We start from the raw sequence: 20,528 nt of genomic DNA, 5'->3' as shown, positions 1-20,528 counted from the left end.
GCCCTTATCTGTGGGAGGCTGGGGACCTCCTGCCCCATCTGTCCTAAGTCTGGGATGGGTGTGGTTTGTGTTACCAGGCGGGGACCCAGGAGCACCCTGCTCACAGATCTAGCTGTGGAAGCAGAGCCCAGACTTGGCACAGGTGGGGATGGGGACAATATAGAGGATGAAATGGTTAGTTGTGGCACTGATGGTGAGGGAAGATTTCCTGCCACGCAGGGGGCGCTGCCATGTTTGGCTCTGGAAGGCATTTGTTGTTGTTTTCAGATTCCATGGGGTGACACAGCTCTCCTGTTCATTCAGAGCTGAACAAGCTGAGAGGCTCAAAGGTTAGGGAGCTTGCACAGGTTGTAGCACTGTAGCACTCCAGGGCTGGGGCTTAGACCTGGTCCTTCTTGAAACCCTCCTCCAGATTTTTGAGACAGAGTCTCGTGTGTCCTAGACCTTGAACTTCTTTTTTTTTTTTTTTTTTGGTTCTTTTTTTTCGGAGCTGGGGACGGAACCCAGGGCCTTGCACTTCCTAGGCAAGCGCTCTACCACTGAGCTAAATCCTCAACCCCTAGACCTTGAACTTCTGATCCTCTGTTCAGGAATGGGCCAGGTCGCCTGTGCCCCTGTCTGGATGTGATGGGTAGATTGTGTTTGAACCCCTGACATCATGGTATCTTGTCTGAACTCTGTGGGTAAAGCGCTGGGTGGGGGAATGGAGGGAATTATGGAGAACTAGGTGGACTGAGGTCAGTCCTACTCTTGGAAGGACCCCAGAACCTATTGTGTGTCAAGGCCTTCAGGGTAGAAGGTGGGCCTGTTGATGCCAGAGTATGGGACTTGTGGGGATGAAGATATCTTAGGGGTCTTTAAAAAAATAGATTTATTTATTTATTATTTTATGCATGTGAGTACACTGTAGCTGTCTTCAGACACACCAGAAGAGGGCATCGGATCCCATTATAGATGGTTGTGAGCCACCATGTGGTTGCTGGGATTTGAACTCAAGACCTCTGGAAGAGCAACCAGTGCTCTTAGCCACTGAGCCATCTCTCCAGCCCCATCTTAGGGGTCTTATATATGACAGGCTGCAAACCAGCTTGCCTTCATAGCCTGTGCAGGATCAGTTTCTCCATCTATGAACTGATGCTGAGCCTGTATGAGACCCATGGGTAAAGTCCTCTGTAGAGAGGGCGAACTGCGGTCTAGCTCTCTCTCCCTGCAGGCTTCTTGTATCTTCCCTGGGAAAGCTTGCTCCAGGCTGAAAGCCCCACACCCTGAGGGAAGGGCCAATCCTTGGGCTGCAGGATTGTTCTCAGCCTCCCTAGTCTGGATGCCAGATGATACATAGTTAATGCTTCTCATATGAATACTCAGCAGCTCTTATAGCAAGGGTGGGTGTGAGGGCCTGCTCCTTCTGGGGCTCTTCCTGGAGGTGGGAAGTGAGGCTCTTGGGCAGACAGGTGCAGGCTCTGGGGCCCCTTTCCAACCCTGGCACTTCCTCCCACCCCCTCGACTTCCAACCTCAGAAGGTAGTTGCAAACTAGCAACTTGTTTCCACAGCAGGGACCTGAGGGACTTGACTACCAAGAGATCTAGTTGAGCTTCAGATCTGAGATCCACATCTAGAGCTCCCCTTGGCCTGTCTGGATGTGTTCAGGCCTTCCATGGGCAGCTTTGTAAACTCACATGGGTCCTGCTTTGTGGCAGATGCTCGTGGGCCTGGGTGGGTATCTTTTGCAGCCTTCAGCTTGATGACAGTAGTGATTTCCAGTGTCTGGATTCTGGTCCTGGCCCTTCCTCTTCCCGACTAGATCTGTCCCCATGATCCCCTGGTGTGGACAGGTCCCCATCTACATGGCTTGTAGTCTGACCAGGCTGAGGAGGACCCCGCAGTGGTAACCATTATCCAGAGTAGATGTTTCCTGATTACATGCCATGCCCTGTATGGTGCTAGGATCTGCTGGATCAGGCCCTGAGCTCTATGATAGGAAACAGGTCCCCGTGAAGAGATGCCAGGCAGGTCCTGACCCAAGGCCCAACCTCTGAGCCTGGAGGTTCTTACAGTAGCCTTGCTTTTTAGAGGCTCTGAGGCCGTTCCTGTTCTTCACTGGCAGCCTGAAAGCGGTGGTGACAGCCGCCCAGTGGCCCCGCCCTCCTCAGGGCAGCCTCTATTGAGTCTCATCATTACAGGGCGGGGCCCCTTGCTGGAACCTCTCCTGGGTGGCAGAGCTGTCGAGCAGGCGAACAGCTGTTTGTGCAGAGACAGAATCTGTCCGGATCTGACAGGCAGCCTTGCGCCTCTGCTGTGGGCTCAGCATGGAGAAGCTGCAAGCTGACAATAGAGTGCTGGCCCAGGCTACTCTTAGCAGGGGCCAAACTGCCCGAGGCTGGTTTATCAGATGAGCCAGGGCTTGGGGTGCACTTGGACTTCTGTCTACATGACCCCCCCCCCCCACACACACAGAGGAGCCACAGAGGAGTTGGCTGAACTCCTCTGGATACTGTAAAGCACCCTATCTCAACTTGAGGTCTAGTCTTTCCCTTTGGGGATCCATGAAAGAGGCCGCGAGTGACTGTTCCAATGCCACTAGTGGTCCCTGGGCACTGTGTGGTATCTTTTCAACACTGCCACCTATTAAAGAGGCTGTTCAGGTCAGAGAAGGGTGACATTTAGGGAAGAAAGAAGGTCTCAGGTTAGGGAAGGTGACAGATCTTTAGAGGAAGCCCTGCCACGCCCATTTCCCTCCCCTGAGAAAGAGTAGATTCAGAGCAAAAGATGATTCTAGCAGTGACTCCATGGCAGAAGGCCCTAGTCTTTCTTTTTGTCTTTCTCTCTCTCTCTCTTTACATGGAGTTCCAGGCTGGCCTTGACTTTGATAGCAGAGGATAGCCTTGAATTCCCCATCCTTCAGCCTCTACCTTCCACATACTAGGGTTACTAGTGCCCAGCTCAGAACCTCAGTGTTAACTGGGAATGCCTTATTCTCTTGAAAGTTGAAGACAACTAGGTGAGTTCTGTCTAGGGAAGAGCTGAGCTGAGTCCTCTGTAAAGGCTTGAAGTATTGTGAGACTGATTCCGTGTGACAGCAGAAAATGTTCAGCTGATTGCACGCTTAGCCCTTTTGAGCCTGGCAGAATGGGCTGAATGAGAATGGTACACAAGCCTGTACTTCTTATACACAAGCCTGTACTTCTTAACCATCACCCATGGCAGGAATGACTAATCAATCCCAGCTCTGTTTCCTGCTGAGCCTGGTAGGCTCTTCTTGGAAAGGGAATAGACTGGGTCTCCCTGGCAGGTGTTCTGTGTTTGGGGAACTGGGAGAGGTGAAGTTTGCCACACAACCTTCCAGTTCCTGGGATTGAGCTGAGATTTGAGCTCAGTTCTTTTGACTAAAGATAATGGAAGCTGGGACTCCAGAGGTCCTTCCCTGTTCCCCCTGGGATCCTCCTACAGCACCAGTAGTATTCCTGCTAGAGCTTACCATAACTTGGCCCAGCTGCCTGCCAGACAGGCAGAGCGTGGTTAGTTCTGGCCTCCTATGGCAGTTGGTGGTCCCTCCTGGCCTGTTAAGTGTCACTGCCTGCAACCTGCCTGTTCTGGGCTCCTAACTGCAGTTGAGCAGCTCAAGGTGGGTTTCCAATTCTGCTGACTGAGGGGAGGGAGGGGGTCCAGCCAAATGGTTAGGACACTGAGGTCTCCTTGGGGTTTCCCAGGCCAGACACCAAGAGCTGTAGCCGGGTTGGTGCGATGCACCTATTCAACTCTGGCTTCCTCAGTCACTCTTCCGTTCATCAAGAGGAGATCTGCTGGCTTGGAGGTTACCCTTTTAATTAAGCCAATTAATTAGTGCCTTTAATGAAGCAGATTAACCAGGCCAGGCTCTGCAAATGGGGTGGGAGTGGGGAGTTGTTGCAGCCTGTACTTTTTCGAAGGTGCTGGTTGGGAGGCAGCTGCTAAGCCAAGCCTCCTTCGGACTGTTTGAAGCCAGCGTTGGCCAAGGATGGCTGTGTCCCCCATGGAGTGTGGCTAGAAACCCAGACCTGGGCAGGGGAGTAAAGGAGGGCCTGAGACTGCAGGGTTAAGTGCAGTTCAGACACTTTGGCTGGAGCTGGGAGCAAGAGGAAGAGGAAACTCTACAGAGCTGGCTCAGTGGGGGCCTCAGCAAGGGCAGTTGCCCAGGTAAGTGACTCAGGTCCCCACTTTCTCCTCTTTTCCTTGTTCTGGGATAGCCCAGCAGGGACAGGGGGAGGTCTGTCACCCTGTGGCCAAGGCAACCAGAGCCCCTTGCCTGCCTGTAGAGGCAGGGGTTTGTTCAAGGTCACTTGGGTTCTATGACAGAGCTGAGGTACAAGACTATGTTCCTATCTCTGTTTTCCTTCCACCCACCTCTGCTGGCACAGTCGGCTTCCCTCCAGCAGAACCAGGCGGTTCCACCTCCACCCAGGGTTTTCTCTGTGCCAGATGCTCTGTGGAGCACCCCGCTCTGTGGAGCGCCCTGCTCTGTGGTCCTGAGACACAGTTGACTTCTCTCCAGTGGGTTCAGGTTTAGGAAGGGAGACCTGCATCCTTGTGACAAAAAGGAGCTGTCACCTTAGTCTGTGAATGTAAATGGGAGACCAGCTCCACATTTCTGAGTGCTTCCCCCTCCACCCCAAGGACAGGGGAGCCCACTATTAGCCTGGACCAGGAAAGAAGGCCACGCATGCCACCCTCAGAGACGCCTTTATGTTTCCCTGGGGTGCAGAGGACAGATCAGAGCCCGCTCCAGGATGCACTAAGCCATGGCAGAGACAGTTGGCTCAGGCCACGACAGAAGAGATTTAGGTTAGACGAAGGAGGAACTGCCTGACAAGAGGATTATTAACAAGTTTGCGAAGGCAGGATGTGTCCCTCCCCCAGGACAGCAAGCGCTGGCCTGTGATGAGCCTCTGGGCTCTTTGGAAACACAAGTTCTATAAATCCAAGCTACGCTTCCAGTAAATATCAACAGGGTGGGGGTGGGGTTCCCCGGAACATGCTGCCAGCAGCCCTCACCCCTTTGAATTTCCTCTGTGCTCCAGACACCTGGCAGGATGCAGGCAGTTGGTGGGCTCTGTCTACACCAGTGCAAGCCCCAGTTTCCTCATGTGATAAATGGGTTCAGCATTCCTTGGGTAGAGAGAATTGCACCTCTCAACAGGCCAGCCCCCTTCTCTTGCTGCCACTCTGACCAGCTGTCTTGTTCCTTGCTTGTACCCCCACAAAGCCTGCCCCTCCTCGCCATGACAGAATCATTTTGTCAGCGACCTTCCTCCCTCTGATGTGGCCACCACTTTGAGTGGCATTGTCCAACCAGTTTCTAGGGCCTTCTAGTATTCCTTATTAAAAGAGGTAATAGCCCTCCTTCACCTGAGGTCGCTGCTTAGTGGGAGAGCGTGGGCTTAGCAGGTATCAGGCTGTGATTCTCAGCATCCCCTAAAATAACCTGCTAAACTTTGGCTACTGTACCCACCCCTTCGTCTGGGAAGGTTTCCCTGTATCCGCCAGCCAGTGTCAGCCTCACGCTGACCTGTGGGGCTTCACTGACCCCAAGTCTACTGTTCCCATCACGGAGTCTGCCTGAGAGCCCAGGCACTCTCAGGGCAGAGCGTGTGCGTGGGTGAAGGGTAGCTGGCAGCTTTGCCTTTGATTTACCTTGAGAGGGACCCTGCAGGGTGGGTGGAATGAGCGCCAGTCACCCTGGGACACTTCTTTAAATACCAGCTGGAAGCAGCTGGGTTCTGGGTGGGTGGAGTTGCCGTTCATCAAGCAGGCATCCCCTGACGCCCCCTGACACACGTCTGTTAGGAGTTGGGTGTGTGCGAGAGAGGGGCAGCTTCTGGCCCCAAGGGGCTAGTGAGAGCAGGGGTTAGGGCACTGGGCGTGTGAAGCTTTGGCTGTCCCTTGTCTCCTTCACCCCCTCGAGGCAGTGAGCTCTGAAAAGGCTTCATCCCTGGCTGCCATTCTCCAGGGCCTGGCTCGTTAAACTAAAGCACCCATCTGTATGTGGAAGGACACATGGACAGATGATGGTCGCAGATGGAGAGCCAGTTGGATGTCTGGCTCCTCCACACCGCCTCCATTTCCCCTGGGCAGAGAGAGAACAGGAGATGCGCAGGCCTCTCTGGAGTACAGCTCTTAGCACTAGTCCTCGCTAGTAACTGTTGAGTGTGCCACAGTCTCTCAGGGTCACTGAGGCAGGCTGGCACGGCAGGGTGGGACTGGGGCCATGTTGGCATTTGATAACAGCTGTGCATGCAAAGCTCTCGGAGGCTCTGATGAGGGATCTGCTGTCAGACCTCTGGCCCAGGCCTCTGGTCCCCAGGGTGTCTCTGGAACTGGAGCACAATTTGTCGGATTTGTCCTGGCTGTGGGATGGGTTGGCAGGGAGCTGAGATTGGGATCCAGAGTCTAACTCAGCCCCCGCAGCAATATGGGGCCGTGTGGTTGGACCTCAGCAAATGCTGCTTCCTGCCTTTGAGGCTGTCTGGCAAACGTACCAGGGGTCCTCATTGCCTGGGCATCTCCCTTGAGTGCTACTGTCCCTCCTTGCTTCCCTGCACAGCTATGATTCTTTGTTGGAATGGGGGGAGGCCTCTCTTCTCATGGAAATTCACACCCACGTCCTCACCAAGCTGTCTGTGGGATGAGGCTGGTGGGGATGGGGGAGCAGCTGTGGGAACAGGAGGCTCTGCTAGAGAGGGACAGAAGGATGGATAGACAGAACCCGGCGCTCCATCTGGAGATGACAGCTCAGGGCCCAGGTGGGTAGCCAGTCCAGTCCCTGGTGCACTCCAACCCCGTGCCCTAGAGGGCCAGAGCCTGGGTGATACCAGACAGCTCTGGCTGGCACTCACCAGGGACAGCTGAGAATCCAGCTGGAGGCTCTGTGGTATGGGGTGGGGTAGTATAAACTCTGGAAAAAAGTAAGGGGTCTGACAGGTGTCAGGACTGCCCCCCTCACACACTGTTCCCTCCACTATTAAACAGAACAGACTTCAGGCCCTAGTCTCTGGGCTGGCTGGTCTTCACTTGATAGACACTCTGGGAGGACACTTCTCCTTACCCAACATCCTAGCCCAGCCCTGTCCTGTGACCTCAGGGGCCAGCTGTAACATGGCCACCCACAGATCTCCAGAGTGTTACTGTGGCATTTGAGTTCCAGATGGCTCTGGTGGGGCTCTAAGCCACCCTGAATAATTTGTTTTCTTTTGTGGTGACAAGGATAGACCATTGAAGCGTACCCTCAGTCTAAGGCTACCCTGGTCCTGTAGCTTATAGGGTTAGGAGAAAGGGTAGCTTTGGGGTGCTAAATTCAGGCATGGGGCAGCAGTCCAGGAACAGGTAAGCAGGCTGTGGGGATGGTAGGGAGGGCCTCTCATCTACCCTGTCCATGCATAGCTCCTGCTTGGGACAGCCAAAGCTGCTCAGGTAGACTGAAAACCAGTGAGAGTCAGTGGCACTGTGCCATGTTTGTCCCTTTTCAAGGGCATGGGATGCCAGGACAGATCTAGCCCTCAGAAGCCCTGGCTGCGAAGGAAGCTGAGCGACAAGAACAAGATATACCAGGACTCCATAAGCTGAACAGGTCATGGTGGCTCTGTGCAGAAGAAGGAGGGGTGACATCCTGAGGCACCCTGGACCCAAAACCAAGGGCTTGCGTCTCCTGGGAGGTCAAGTTCAGAAGACTGGGCTTCGAGGTCTTCAGGGACTCCACTCTACCCTCTGTGCACCCAGAAGGAGATTTCCCCATAAAGGAGTGCAGGACAGGGACAGGAGACAGACAGGGAGCGTGAATTGTTGAGCACGTGTTCTCTACAGCTCAGCTAATTCTCACACTCCTATAGGCAGGTGTGTGCACCCCTCCTTTTACAGACGTGGAAACCAGAACACATATGAGAGAAGTCATGGGATTTGAACTTAGACAGGGCCAACCCTGAAGCACAGTGCCTGCCATTGTCTGAGCAGAGCTCAGAAGTCAGTGCTACCAGTCAGTCCCCCAGCCCCATCCAGACACACCCTAGGCTCAGCACTTCTGGGACTTGAGTCCCTCAGCCATCTGTGAGCCACCAAGTACTGCACAGTGTAATCTTGTAATACTGACTGCGTTGTGTACAATTGAAAACCCATTACGGTCCTATTTTCCTAATATATGACACCCTATCGCATCCCCCAGTGACTGCATTTCCCAGATAGATGCCGGAGTCTTGTCCACGCACAAAATTACTATCAGTCCTTTCCCTCTGCTGCCGGGAGAGCTGAGCAGGCCTGTGAACAGGGTGCCCCATTCCTGCCGCCTTCAGAGGACACCTGTGGCTGCACACCTGGGAGAGGACAGTGTCAGGGCAGGAAGCCTTTCCTGGAGAGTTGCCCCCGACCTCTCCTCAGCCTGGAGATACAGTAAGGGCACTGGGGAGGGGCAGCGGAGGAGCGGGCAGCTGCTTGGTGTAGCGGCCACGGCCCTGTAATTGGGCAGCCTGTCCTAGACGAGGCCAGCGACACCGAGGAGCTTCCCGCTCCATGCCGTTGCGGCCACTCATTTCCTGCACTCAGCCCATGATGCCAATTACCCTGCCTCCTGCTTGCCAGCAGTGGCTTCTGGAGCAGCCAGATGATTCCTCAGTGGGGCTTGGGTCCTCTCTGGAGGGTGGGAGGATGCGGAGAAGACAGCTGGGGTGGGCAGGACCCACAATGGAGTGGTGGGTTATGCGTGGACCTAAGACAACTCTGGGAAGACCCCATTTTCTTACCTGCCTCTTCTACCCAAAGAAGGGTTTCCCGTTTGCTAAGTGGCTGAGAAGCTGGCCTTCCACTGCTGTGCCCTGCTTTTCCCACCTCTTCCCCTGGCTTCGGACAAGCACCTGTTTTGCAGCGGGGCAAACGGAGGTTCACAGTGCATAGCTGCTATTAAGGTTAACTTGTGGCTCTTCTGTTCTGCTGTGCCAGAGGGTAGGTTGGGGGATTGGGTCACCTGGCGCCTGAGGGTCATGGGAGATGGTGGTAAGGGTGCTACCTAGTGCAGAGGTATCTTGCCAGTCTCAGCTCCACTGAAGGTGGATGACTGTGTCCCCAGCTTGTATGAGGTACGCATATTGGGAAGATGGGGTGTAGCTAAGCAGCTGGGCTTTTCGCTCTCTGTAGGGAATGTAGATGGAGCTGTCCCAAGGAAGGAGGCTACACAGGGCAGGGTGGTCTCACCTGCTTTGTGGGGCCATCCCAGGCCTTTCCGCAGGCCAACCCCGAGTACTCAGAGACCCTAGGCCTCCCCTGACAAACTACTTATGCTCCCCGTCACCCAACATTAGGAAAGTGAACCCAGGGCTTTGTGCAGAGCAGACAGGAGCCCTACCACTGAGCTGCATTCCTGGCCTGGAACTTCCACCCTTACTCGGGTGTGACCATAGGGGAAATGGCACAGAGAGGGCCAAGCCAGCCAACCTCACTGCGCTGAGTCAAGCCTGGGTTGTCCCCACAAGCCCGGTTTTTGTTGTTTGTTTTTGGATACAAGACCTTATGTAGCCTGGGCTATACAGCCAAGGCTTATCTTTGACTTCCGATCCTCAGCCTCCCAACTGTAGTGACTATGGACTTGTATTACTCTGCCCAGATAATGGTGCTCTGGGGACCAAACTTTAGGATCCTGTGCATGCTAGCCTGTCCCCTGAAATCTGGATCTATCCCATCTCCAAAGGGTCTCAGATACTCATTTTGAGAACCTCGGGGGTCTTGGCAGGACAAGCTCCCTTCCAGGTGCAAATTGGTTGTAGATGATCCAACAGGAAAGGGCCCTTGATGCCAAGGGGTGGGGTCAGCTGTGTGGGACAGTGGGCAGGGGCACAGAGGAAGATGTGTCTGGGGTGCCCCGGTCATTGCATGTGGGAAAGGACAGTGCAGGAGACCGGGGGCTCCCTCCCACACAGCAGGGGTGAGGTGGGGTAGAGCAGAAACATCTCCCTAAGGGGCAACTAACAGACCAATTAAGCTGCCAATAAAAAATTTAATCAAGTAATAATGCACCTTACTTTGTTTAATTAGTGTTCTGTCAAGTGAATGAATATTTAAGGCTTGGGTGGTGGTGCCAGCATCTGCCCAGCGGGCAGAGGCTGGGCCCACATTTCAATCGACCTGACAGCTCCTCACGCAGGCATTGATCACTGCCACCATGGTTCAGGGCCCCAGAGTACAGGGGGTGCTTGTTCTACATGGGCCCACTTGAAGGATCGGCCAGGTCTGTGCCTCAATGTCTTTGTCTGTAAAATGGGAGGATGGACTTCAGCCCAATGCTCGTTTTGCCTTTCCTAGAAAGACATCAGAATAGCTGGGTTTGGAAGTACATGTCTATAACTCTAGTATCCCCAGGATTTGGGAGGGTGGAGGCAGGAGTATAAAGGAGTTCAAGGTCATCTTCAGTTACATATGGAGGTCAAGGGCGAAGTGAGCTTGTGCCTCAACACTTTTCCCCTCTAGAAAACGGAAAGATTTTAACTCAAGTTGGGTACAGAAAGCATTTGGGGCATGGGAACTCCACTGTGCTGCTTGTACCCCACAACACCACATCCTCCCAGAGTACCTAGCACCTGACAACTAATGCTGTGTGTGGCAGGTTTTCCTGGGTGCCAGAAACTGGCTTCTTAAGACTGAGAGACCTGGGACATGGGCTGTCTCCGCTTACATTTAGTTAGTTTGTTTATTGTTCATTCGTTCATTCATTCACTCACTCATTCTACAACTTGACGGTGGTTTTCTGTATTTTTCCGGAAAAATGCAACTCCTGCACTATGCCCCAGGCTCAACCTCAGCGTCCTACAGCTCCCAAGTCTCCTTTTTCCCTCCAGGCAGGGCGTGGCCGCCGCCGCCCTAGAATTCGTTTGCATATTCATGACCTTGACAAGCATGCGCACTGCAGTGCCAGGCTCAAGGGCGGCCCGCCCCGCAGCAGGACAGCAGCATCTCCCCTTGCCGACCCCGGCATCCTCCACCAGCCGCCGCCTCCCTTCGCTTCAAGGAAGGGCCTGGTGTCCCCCCTACACACAACCACCTGAGAACCTCGCGCTGGAAGGACTTTGGTAATTATTTGTTTCAGTTGAGCTGTTTTCAGTCTAGGCTAGGCTGAGTCTTGTAATGAGTATGGATTTGCCAGTAAATAAGTCCCCCGCTTCTAACCCCTGTAATAAATGCATTTGGAGTAATCTGGCGATCACGCGGTGTAATTGCTGGCTGTCAGGGCAGATGGATGCTCCCGCGCTGACTTTACCGCTGTCTGCCCTTCCTTCACGCCGTGCCACCACTGGGTCTTCAGCCCCTCGCCTGTAGTTGAGGAGCATTTGCTTGGGAACAGGAATGGACCTGGCCTGCTTGCACCTCAGTGGTTCTTCTTACACCAAGCATGTTTCCAAGTCACTCGCCCGTGACCCACAGTGCCCTCAACCTCTCTGTAAGGAATCACCAAAGCCTGGTTCAAAATGCAGGGAGCCGTGGCTGAGTTGGTAGGACATTAGCCTAGCATGTCCAAAGCCTGGGATTTCATTCCCAGCACCATATATACTTGGCATGGTGGTGTGTATCCATAACCCCAGTACTTGGGAATGGAGGCCAGAGGGTCAGAATTCATTGTTCCCCTCCGGCCACACATACTGAGTTCCATGCAGGCTTGAGGTACGGTGAGATCCTGTCTAGAAGCAAAAACAGACCAAGCAGGGTCCTGGGCACTGCTTCAGTTTGCTACATTATCTGTAGCTGGGGCTCAAAATCTGAATTTTACTTGATTTGTTCGTTTTTTGCATTTATTTTTAAGTTAAAATTATTTTATTTGTGTGTCTAGACACACACAGGGGTTGCTTTCTCTCCTTCCTGTGAGTCCTGGTTTTGAACTCAGGCCATCAGAGTTTCCTAGCAAGAAAGCACCTTTACCTACCCACTGAGACACCTTGCTGGTCCCAGAATCTGCATTTTAAAATACCCTCCCTCAGCCATGTGTGAGGATGCAGACCCATAATCCCAGTACTCCATAGCAGAGGCTAGCCTGATCTACATAGTGAATTCCAGACTAGCTAGGGCTACAGAGAGAAGAAACCCTGTCTCACAAACACCAACTAACCAGCCAATCAACGCAAACCACCTATGTCCACAGGGGACTTCTGGAAGCACCATGGTTCAGAGGAATAAATCAGATGCTCTTGGACTTTGTGTGTGTGTGTGGCACACACACACACACACACACACACACACACACACACACACACACACACACACACACACACACAGCTTTCTCTCCCTCATATATTGGCTTCTTTCCCAAACAAATCTGGCTCTGTTCATTCCTTTGAGACACTCTCCAATTCCCTGCCTGGTGTGCTTTTATGCCCCTCCCCCCTCGGGAGATGGCCTCTTGGCTGTGTGCCAGTACATCCTGTGCTCTGATGCTCTCCTGGACTTCACTGAGCAGAGGTTCCCACAGCTGGACATCACAACTGTCTTCCTTCACTCCTTGCAGTAGGCCCTGAGCCTTGTATGATGCCCAGCACACAGTAGTTGCTTCGTAAGTGCAAGGTGTATGAATCAGTAGGTAAGTGCCGAAGTGACTGGGCTTGTCTAGGATTTTATATTCAATCCACACCCTGGGATTAGCTGGGCAGCTGACTGGGAGGGCAGGGAATAGGGGACCCAATGAAATGCCTCTCAGTGAAACTTCACAGACCTCAACAGGTCAGGCCCAGTGGGGCCGTGTCCTCTGGTACCCACCCTGGGGAGGTTCACAGAGCCGCAGAGTAGAGGAACTATCTTAGGATCCACAGAGGGCACAGGCACTAGTGAAGCCTCTTGGGAAATAACTGCTTTGTGGTGTCCACCTCCTAGGGCCTGACCAGGACAAGGCTCTATATGGCCACCACAAAGTAGGCCAGGAGGGCCACCTCCAACCTAGCTCTGCCTGGTTCTTCTGTACTCTGGCCTGATCCAGGGCTTGGGCATTGGATGTGCTAGGGGCTGGCTTTGGCACTGTTTTTTGGTGTGAGGGATTCAGTGAGGTCACTTGAGGCAGACCTTAGCTGGTAAAAGCTTATCTCCATGGAGCCTTCAAGGAGCAACAGCACAAAGGCCACCACAGCTCTGTGTGCCCTTGGGCTGGTCACTTAACCTCTCTGGGTCTCACTCTCCTTGCTGAGCGGAAGAACCACTGTGAGTAGTGTGTGTGTGTTCCTCCCAGGAGCAACACTGGCTTGAGGAACCTTGTATGGGGCAGGCTCCATGTATCTGTTTCTCCTTAGAACAGTAGAGTAGGGCTGCACAGGAGGTGGGGAACTTCTGGGCGAACGGCCTTGTGCTTTTCTTCAAGGGTAGAGTTGTCAGGGTGTGGGGGGAGTCCAGGCCAGTCTTGGGGGTCGGGAGGCTTCACCCTGAGCCGTCCTCCCTCATCTCTGCTGTCTGAAACTGGTGCAGGCAAGATAGTGACTGACGGGAGTGTGGAGGGTGGCAAGTTGGGACAGAGGAGTAGGGGTGGTGGGGACGCAGCAGCGTGGGCAGCAGCGGCTGATCCTCGCCCGGCTGTCAGCCAGCAATCATGTTAAATAAAGGCCCCAAATTAGACAGGCGAACACGAGCACCTTCGGTCTAACAATGCAATTAGCACAGACAATGCCTCCCGCTTTCTCCCGGGCCCCAGCCAGTGTGGCTTCTGAGGGTGAGGGCGGGGGATGCAGGCCCTCCCTAGTGAGCTATGAGCTGCAGAGAGGTTTGAAAGGAACCGGTGAGAGACTAAAGGTGACAATGAGTGCCATCGAATGGAATGCCAGCTCCCTGGTTGTCAGGCATCCTCAGGGAAAGAACTCATCTAGATCTTTCTAGAATGCCCTTTGGAAGGGCAGCACCCACCCACGCCCCCAGAGGCCTTGGTCTCTGTCTCTGTCGCTGTCTCCATATTTTCTCTTCTAAGCATAGATGCAGGCTGAGTTTACATGAATAAAACATCAGTGAGGGGGGTGGATCCCAAACTGCACAGCCCATGGGCTTGGGGACAGAAAGCAATGGAGCCATTCTGCAGCTTCCACAGGCAGCACTGATTGTGCTGACCTGCTCCAAGGAAGGCCCTACTTCCTGATGAACCATAGATGGGAAGCAAGGTCAGGGCTGGGCCTGACCCCTGCCTCTGGACCCTGGGGCAGGCATTCTGGTTTTTTTTTTTTTTCCTCTTGGCTCAACAGCCAGAAGCCCTGGGCCTGCCTTGGGTGGGCCTTCAGGGGGCTTCATGTGTGCCTGACAGCCCCTCTCCTGAGGCCTGGCTGCCAGCTGCCAAGGCTTAGCTTCTCTTCTCTAGCCTTGTTAAAACCCAGAATGCATCCCTACAAGATCAGAGTAAGACGAAAAGCTCTGGGCCTCTGGCAAGGTAGGGCCTTTCTCTGGCTTCTCCACTGCCCTCCCCAGCTGCCCCAGCCGGGCCTGGCAAAGGCTGCCAGAGGGGAGCTGCTGGCTAACACCTCAGGCACTCAGAGGCCAAAAGCTAAGTCCACACGGACCTGGATCATTGTTTGTTCGAGCTTTCATTTGGTGATTGCTTCCAGAGCCCACCCGTGATGCTTGTAACTGGTCCCCCTGGAGCAGAGTCTAAGGGGAAATACAAGGGCTGGGCCTAGGATCCAGGCAGCTCCGAGAGCAAGGTGTAGAGATGGAGAGTGGGTGCAGTGTGAGCAGGGATGGGGGGCAGGCCTGTCCCTGCACTTTCAGCAGGCTGGGTTTGCTTCTGAAGGTACTAGGCCTGGAAGGTTTCGCTTGCTTTTGTTTGGACCGAGGTTAGAACAGGGAGTCTTGGACACCTGTGAGTATACCTGACACTCCACTTTGGAGAATATCCCTGTCTGCCATGTCTTTACCTGGTCAGATTTGCCACTTAAGGATTCCCTCCCCTCCAAAGCAGAGCCCTTGGCTGAGGTACCAGGGAACATCCCAGGGGAGGCATCCTGATCTGAGTGCACGCACAGGACCTTGCCAAGGGCCTAGAAAGATGAATTTAGATAGGCACTCTGGAGCTGGGGATGTGTGCAGCTCAGTGGCACAGTGCTTGTCTGGCATGTGCAAGACCCTGCATCCAGTCCTCAGGACTGTATATAGAACAAAAAAAAGACCATGCACAGAGTACACACACCTTTAATCCCAGCACTCTGGAGGCAGAGGCAGATGAATCTTTTTTTAGTTCAGGGCTAGCCTAGTGTACATAGGGAGTTCCAGGCCAGCCAGGGATATACAGTGAGACCCTGTCTCGAAACAAACAACAGAAACATCAAGATAGTCATGCTGCTAGGGACGTGCTTTGCCTCCCCAGTGGGCCCACGGCGTGAGTGTGAGGTACTCTGAACACCAGACCGAACCCAATGTGAATCCATGAGAACACGTTACAGAGGGGTGACTTGAAGCACAGAATCATATGGTTCAAGGTCCAGAATTGGCAGATAAAGCCTGGTTTTTGCCCTAATGTCTCTTCTATACTTACAGCCCTGATGTCCACCTACTAAGTCCCCCACACACTGCAGAGTCCCCTGTGCCTTGACCCCCTGCCTTACTGGTGGCCATTATGAGACTTGCATGATGTATCAAATGACTCCCTGTGGCCAAAGCCCTAGTTTCCCAGGGCTGGATGGCTTCCTGAGGAATGAGAGGCTTCAAGGAGAGGTAAACTAGGCTGTGACAGAAGGAAGTGTGGCCAGGTGGGTAGTGGGGAGGAGGATAGCTCAGTTCCTGGGAGACACAGATGGGTGTAGAATGGTGGGGAGAGAGGCCCTGCAGGCACCCCAGGAGAGGACAGGGGCCTCATTAACAGCACTCAGCCCTCCCCTCTGCCCGGCTCTCCTGGAGGATGCGGAGAGGGAATCCATTATCGCACAAAATAGCAGCTGCAGACGTGAAAATGAAATATAGATTCAATACCTGCGCCTTTCGGCTCACAAACCGTGCCCCCAACACAGGTGACAGCCGGCACAGATGCCATCTCAGATCATAGGAGGGAGGGGACAGCCAGGGAATGGGGGCCAGGCCTCGCTCCTAGCAGTTTTCTCTGTGGCTAGGGACCTAAAACAGAGACCAGGATGCAGGTTCAGTTGCCCAGCTATCTTCAAGGGGGTGATGGCACAGTTTACCAAGCCCTTAACCGCCCCCCAGCACACACCTGCTGGATCTCCAGAGCTGGTGGCCTGAGGCTTGAGCCAGCAGGGGAAGGTACTGTCTCAGCCTGCACAGATCTCACAGTTGTTCTTGAGATGACTGGCTGGCTACAGCCCCAGCTTGTGACCTGGGGGTGCCCCTCAGAGCAGTCTGTCTCACAGACAAGGGGTGGGTGGCTATGCCACTGCCACATCCCTCCTGAGGGCCCCCAGGGCCATTGAGCAGCAGAGCAACTGCTTCCTGCTTTCCTATGTGTGTACTTTTAGCCAGAGGTTTGCACAACTTTTACGAGTGGGCTGGCGGTGAACTCATCCCGTTACAATGCACTCAGGGACCCTGACGACTAATTTAATTTAAAACAGCCTTGCAATAAAAGCTCAGGACGGAAAACCGCCGAGTCTTGGGGGTTATTTAACAAATTGCCTCACAGATAAATACATTAAAATGATTCTCAAACCAGAGTCATACCAAGTTGAAGTAAAATTAAGAAAGTCGAATCAAAATGTAAATTAATGGCGTCGAGATGCGTTTGAGTTGGCAGGCACCACTCTGGGGGATGTGGATGATTCTTCTGCCTTCTGTTCACGTGCCATGCCCCCACCAGGCTGTGCCAGAGACCCCTTTAGTCCAGGTAACTGGAAACTAGAAGATGTGGCTGCCTGTCCCACACTTCCACCTACCATCCCAGGCAGGCTTGGAAGTTATAAACGAGGGGGCCCTGCAGCAACTTCCTCTGCAGGGGTGGGTGGGGTGGGTGAAGACCGTGAGGGGGAATGGGCACAGTGAAAGTTGACACAAAACAGCGTGCTGTAAGCATGAGGTCCTGGGATGACCAGTTCCCACAGAAGGAATCACGTCTCCCCATAAAGCTGCCAGTCTAGCACTCCCATCTAATTGACAGGCAGACTGAGACCAGCAGCCCTCTCTGGACTCTGTGTACTCAGGATTCTTTGCTTCTGCATTTTCTGGCCTCGCCTCTCCTGTCCCTTCAAGCTGCAGGCAGCTAGCCTGTCTACCTAGACAGTAACTTCAGACCTGCTCCTTGTCCTGCCAGTCACAAGCCTGTTCCTCCAGCAACACTCCTACCTTAGCCAGGGCAGCCTCGGAGGTTCTCTGAAGTGATGGGCATCTGGGCTTCCCTGCCCCGTCTCCCCTACTTAGAGTAGCCTCAGGTGCCAACAGACAGCCCTAGGGAAGATTACCTGATGCTGTCTGGTCTGATAGTGTCCTGTGCTAATCAGAGGGGGAGGGAAAAAAAAAGAGGGAGTCCTTAGCATCCAGCCATGCAGGGTGTGTTGGGGACAGGAGCTAGAAGCCTAGAATTACAGGTGGGGTGTTGTGGCAGTCCCTCCCCTGACCTTGGGTAGGGAGGCAGGAACAGGAAAAGCATCAGGAAGGGATGGGGGTGTATGTGGCAGGTAATGGACACTTTCACCTGGAGCCACAGTGCCATGTGACACCGGAGACAGCTCCCATCCTGGAGGGGAAGGCGCTGCTAAGCCTAGCTATGCACAGAGCTGTCAGCTGTCAGCACCTGGGTAGGGGTGGGGGCACTCCTGGGACAGAAGAGCCCTAAGGCTCTTCTCCAGACTTTGCCTGAAAAAGCAAGTGGCTCAAGATAGACAGATTGTAGAGGGACAGTCAGACCACTCCTACAGGTGGAGTCAGAGCCAGGTCTTGATGCCTACTCTGGAGTCTGCTGCTGACTCCAGGATTGGGTAGGGTGAGCACAGGGAGTCCCAGCTGGGGAGGTGGAGTTCCCCTGATGTAGGAACCAGTTCACCCTTGCAACCTGCATCGGCCTGACACCGGACACAGGGAGGATGTTTCCTTGCCACTTCCTTAAAGGGTACACACTCAGCTGTGCGTGGTGACACTCAGGTCCGGCTTGGGCAGTGGAGTCACTAATGTTTCACTGGGAGCCGCTAGCTGCCGGCTCTGCTGGTGCAACAGGCATCTTATTGACAGTCATTAAGTCTTTAGCAAATGGTTGAGGGGGGATATAACCTTGAAGGGAATTTAGTGCAGATCTTGGGAGTCTAGCACAGATCCGGTTTCGGAGGTTTCCCGCACACCCTTGCCCAGCCCATCCATGACCGGCTACTGGACTGCAGAGCAGTGGGCGGGCAGGTGAGGTCTGGGCAGGAGCAGCATGGCGAGAGGCGAAGGTACCCACTGGCTGTGTCCCTACAGCCTCTCTTCCCCGTGGTGACTTGATGGGGGTGCTGTTATGATGCTTCTGCCATGGGTGCAGAGATCGATAGCTTTTAGGTGGCAGAAATGGGAGGTGTGACCCCCTGTTGCACTGAGTAGAGTGTCTGAGATGCCAAGCAGGCCAGGCTTGAGGAGAGGGTCAGAGCCTGGGTGCGGGGGTGGGGGGGGGTTGCCTGGGGCTCTCAGAACTACCAGGACGGTTGGGAGCCACTGGCTTCCCGGCTTATTTTCTCTCTTTGCAAAATGGAGCAGGCAATGCCTCCCATCAGGGGCTCTGCGGGAGGTGTGCGCGGGAAGTGTTAGGAAAACTATAAAATGCCAAACAAACAGGAGGCTGGCAGGGCGTTTCCTCCTGCCTGGTAGGCAGGCTGGGGACTGGGAGGCCTCACGAGAGCACAGGAGCAGGTCAGGTGGGACCCGGCCCTGCAGGCTATGCCGAGAGGAGGAGGAGAAGCTGGAGGGAGGAGCGAGCCGGGGCAGAGGAGGCCTCCCAGCTGATCCTAGCAGATTTAACAGGACTTTGAAAAATAAAAAAGGTAAAACAGTCAAACCACTGCCCGCTCCTCCTGCTGCAATAAAAATGGATTTATTTGTTCGTGGAATGAAATTTAATAACTTTGGGGGGAGATGAGGCGTGAACAATAATAGTTTTTTTCCCCTCTTTCTCATTTTGGAGGGGGAGGGGAAGAAGAGGAGGGGATGAGGACCCCCTTTGGGACAGTTGGGGAAGGGGGTGTGTGGGACTGAGCCCTCCAGAGATTGGCTAAGTAGACAAGGAGGGGCTGGCTGTGCTCCACGCTCCAGAGACCTCAATGGTTCACGGAGGGGCCGCGTGCATCTCTTGTTTCCCTGTGCACCCGGCTGTGCACCAGGCCTCTGCCCCCGCTGGGCCCTCCTCCTGCTGTGCTTTCCTCCCCTGTCAAAATTCCACTCATCCCTCAGAACTGTTTGCAGAAAGGGCTCCACCAAGGCTCCCATGGGTCCCCCTCCCGCCCCCTCCCCCGCAGTCCCTGGCAGCAGCCCTTCCCAGCTTCGGCAGCCCCCCCAGACCTCTCTGGGAACCCACATCCTTTTCTACTCTGTCTGTGCACAGCTGTGTGGGGTGCTTGGCTCCCAGATATCAGCCTGTGGACTTCACCTCTGGGCCCCCACCCAGAGCAGCTTCCTGGTAATGTTTGAATGAATGAATGAATGAATGAATGAATGAGTGCAAGTCAGAGACTTGGAGTCTGTCAACTTTCCTCTGACAGGAGTGTGTGTGTAGTGGGGTGGGAGGTGGGAGGGGAGGGAGCTGTCTGGGCAGAAGCCAAGTCCCCTTGGCTGGCTCTCCACATGGCCTCTGCTCTTAACTGAGCTGGTCCCAGACCTGAAGGACTGCTGAACTAGGGTAGGGGCCTCAGGGCTCCGCCCCAGAGATGGAGGTATGTCACTCCATCTTCTCAGGCTGTGCTTTCCACAGAGTAGGTCCCAGAGTCTCCAGCCTGGTAGTTGTGGGGGTTCTCTGTCAAACAGGAGGTCCCAGAGTCGGACAGAGCCAGTGACTGCAGTACCCCTCCTCTCTCAGACCATGAAGGGGCTGTGAACCGAGAGTCACCCAGGCCAGGCTGTGGGCAGAGACTGGCAGTGCCAAGAGGTTGGAAGCCTCTTTAGATTGGTCCTTCCAATGATTCCAAGGTCCCGGCTCCCGCAGCCTGGAGAGGCCTCAGCTGAGGCAGGGGGACAGGCAGTTTGGGAGCTGCCTGGCAGGTCGATAGCAAAACAAACGCACTATTGACCGCAGCCGCCGCTCACTAAATCCTCCCGGCAGACAAGCTGATGTGAGCCCAAATAGAATGGACTCAGAACTCAAATCGCCCCTCCCAACCCCACCCCCAGCTCCAGGGGAGGGGTGAGGAGAGCTGCAGCTGGGCCTAAAGTGGGGCTGGGACCAACGCTGACCCGGTGCACAGACTAGGCGTCAGTCTGGGGAGCAGCGGGAACAGCAGCCTCAGCGGCCCTGGGAGGGGCCGGGAGAGGCCATGGATGCCCGAAGGCAGGAATCCCAGCAGCTAAAATTAGGTCCAGCTGATCTGTTTTTTTTTTTTAAATAATTACATAACATTTGCTAAATAGCAAAGAATACATATGCTGTCTCTCAGTTATGAACCAAATG

General features: G+C 54.2%; 2 protein-coding genes across 9 annotated transcripts in view; one reads left to right on the top strand and one right to left on the bottom strand.

The window, feature by feature from the left end:
- Macrod1 (mono-ADP ribosylhydrolase 1) overlaps positions 1–20,528 on the bottom strand; it is a 156,159-nt gene that overhangs the window by 60,558 nt on the left and 75,073 nt on the right. Inside the window, exon 4 of one of the 5 annotated variants that reach the window (XM_039099939.2) lies at positions 10,913–16,069. The exons of the other annotated variants lie outside the window; for them this stretch is intronic. Coding sequence (XP_038955867.1) covers positions 16,062–16,069 — 8 coding nt within the window. The 3' untranslated portion in view covers positions 10,913–16,061. Of the gene's footprint in view, positions 1–10,912; positions 16,070–20,528 lie in introns of those variants that run through there. 5 annotated transcript variants of the gene reach the window in all.
- The window catches only part of Flrt1 (fibronectin leucine rich transmembrane protein 1), a 77,976-nt gene that overhangs the window by 11,945 nt on the left and 45,503 nt on the right, over positions 1–20,528 (top strand). The window lies entirely within an intron of this gene.

The sequence above is a fragment of the Rattus norvegicus genome, chromosome 1 (genome assembly GCF_036323735.1).
Source record: "Rattus norvegicus strain BN/NHsdMcwi chromosome 1, GRCr8, whole genome shotgun sequence".
Taxonomy (NCBI): Eukaryota; Metazoa; Chordata; class Mammalia; order Rodentia; family Muridae; genus Rattus; species Rattus norvegicus.
This window is presented reverse-complemented; position numbering and strand designations above follow the sequence as displayed.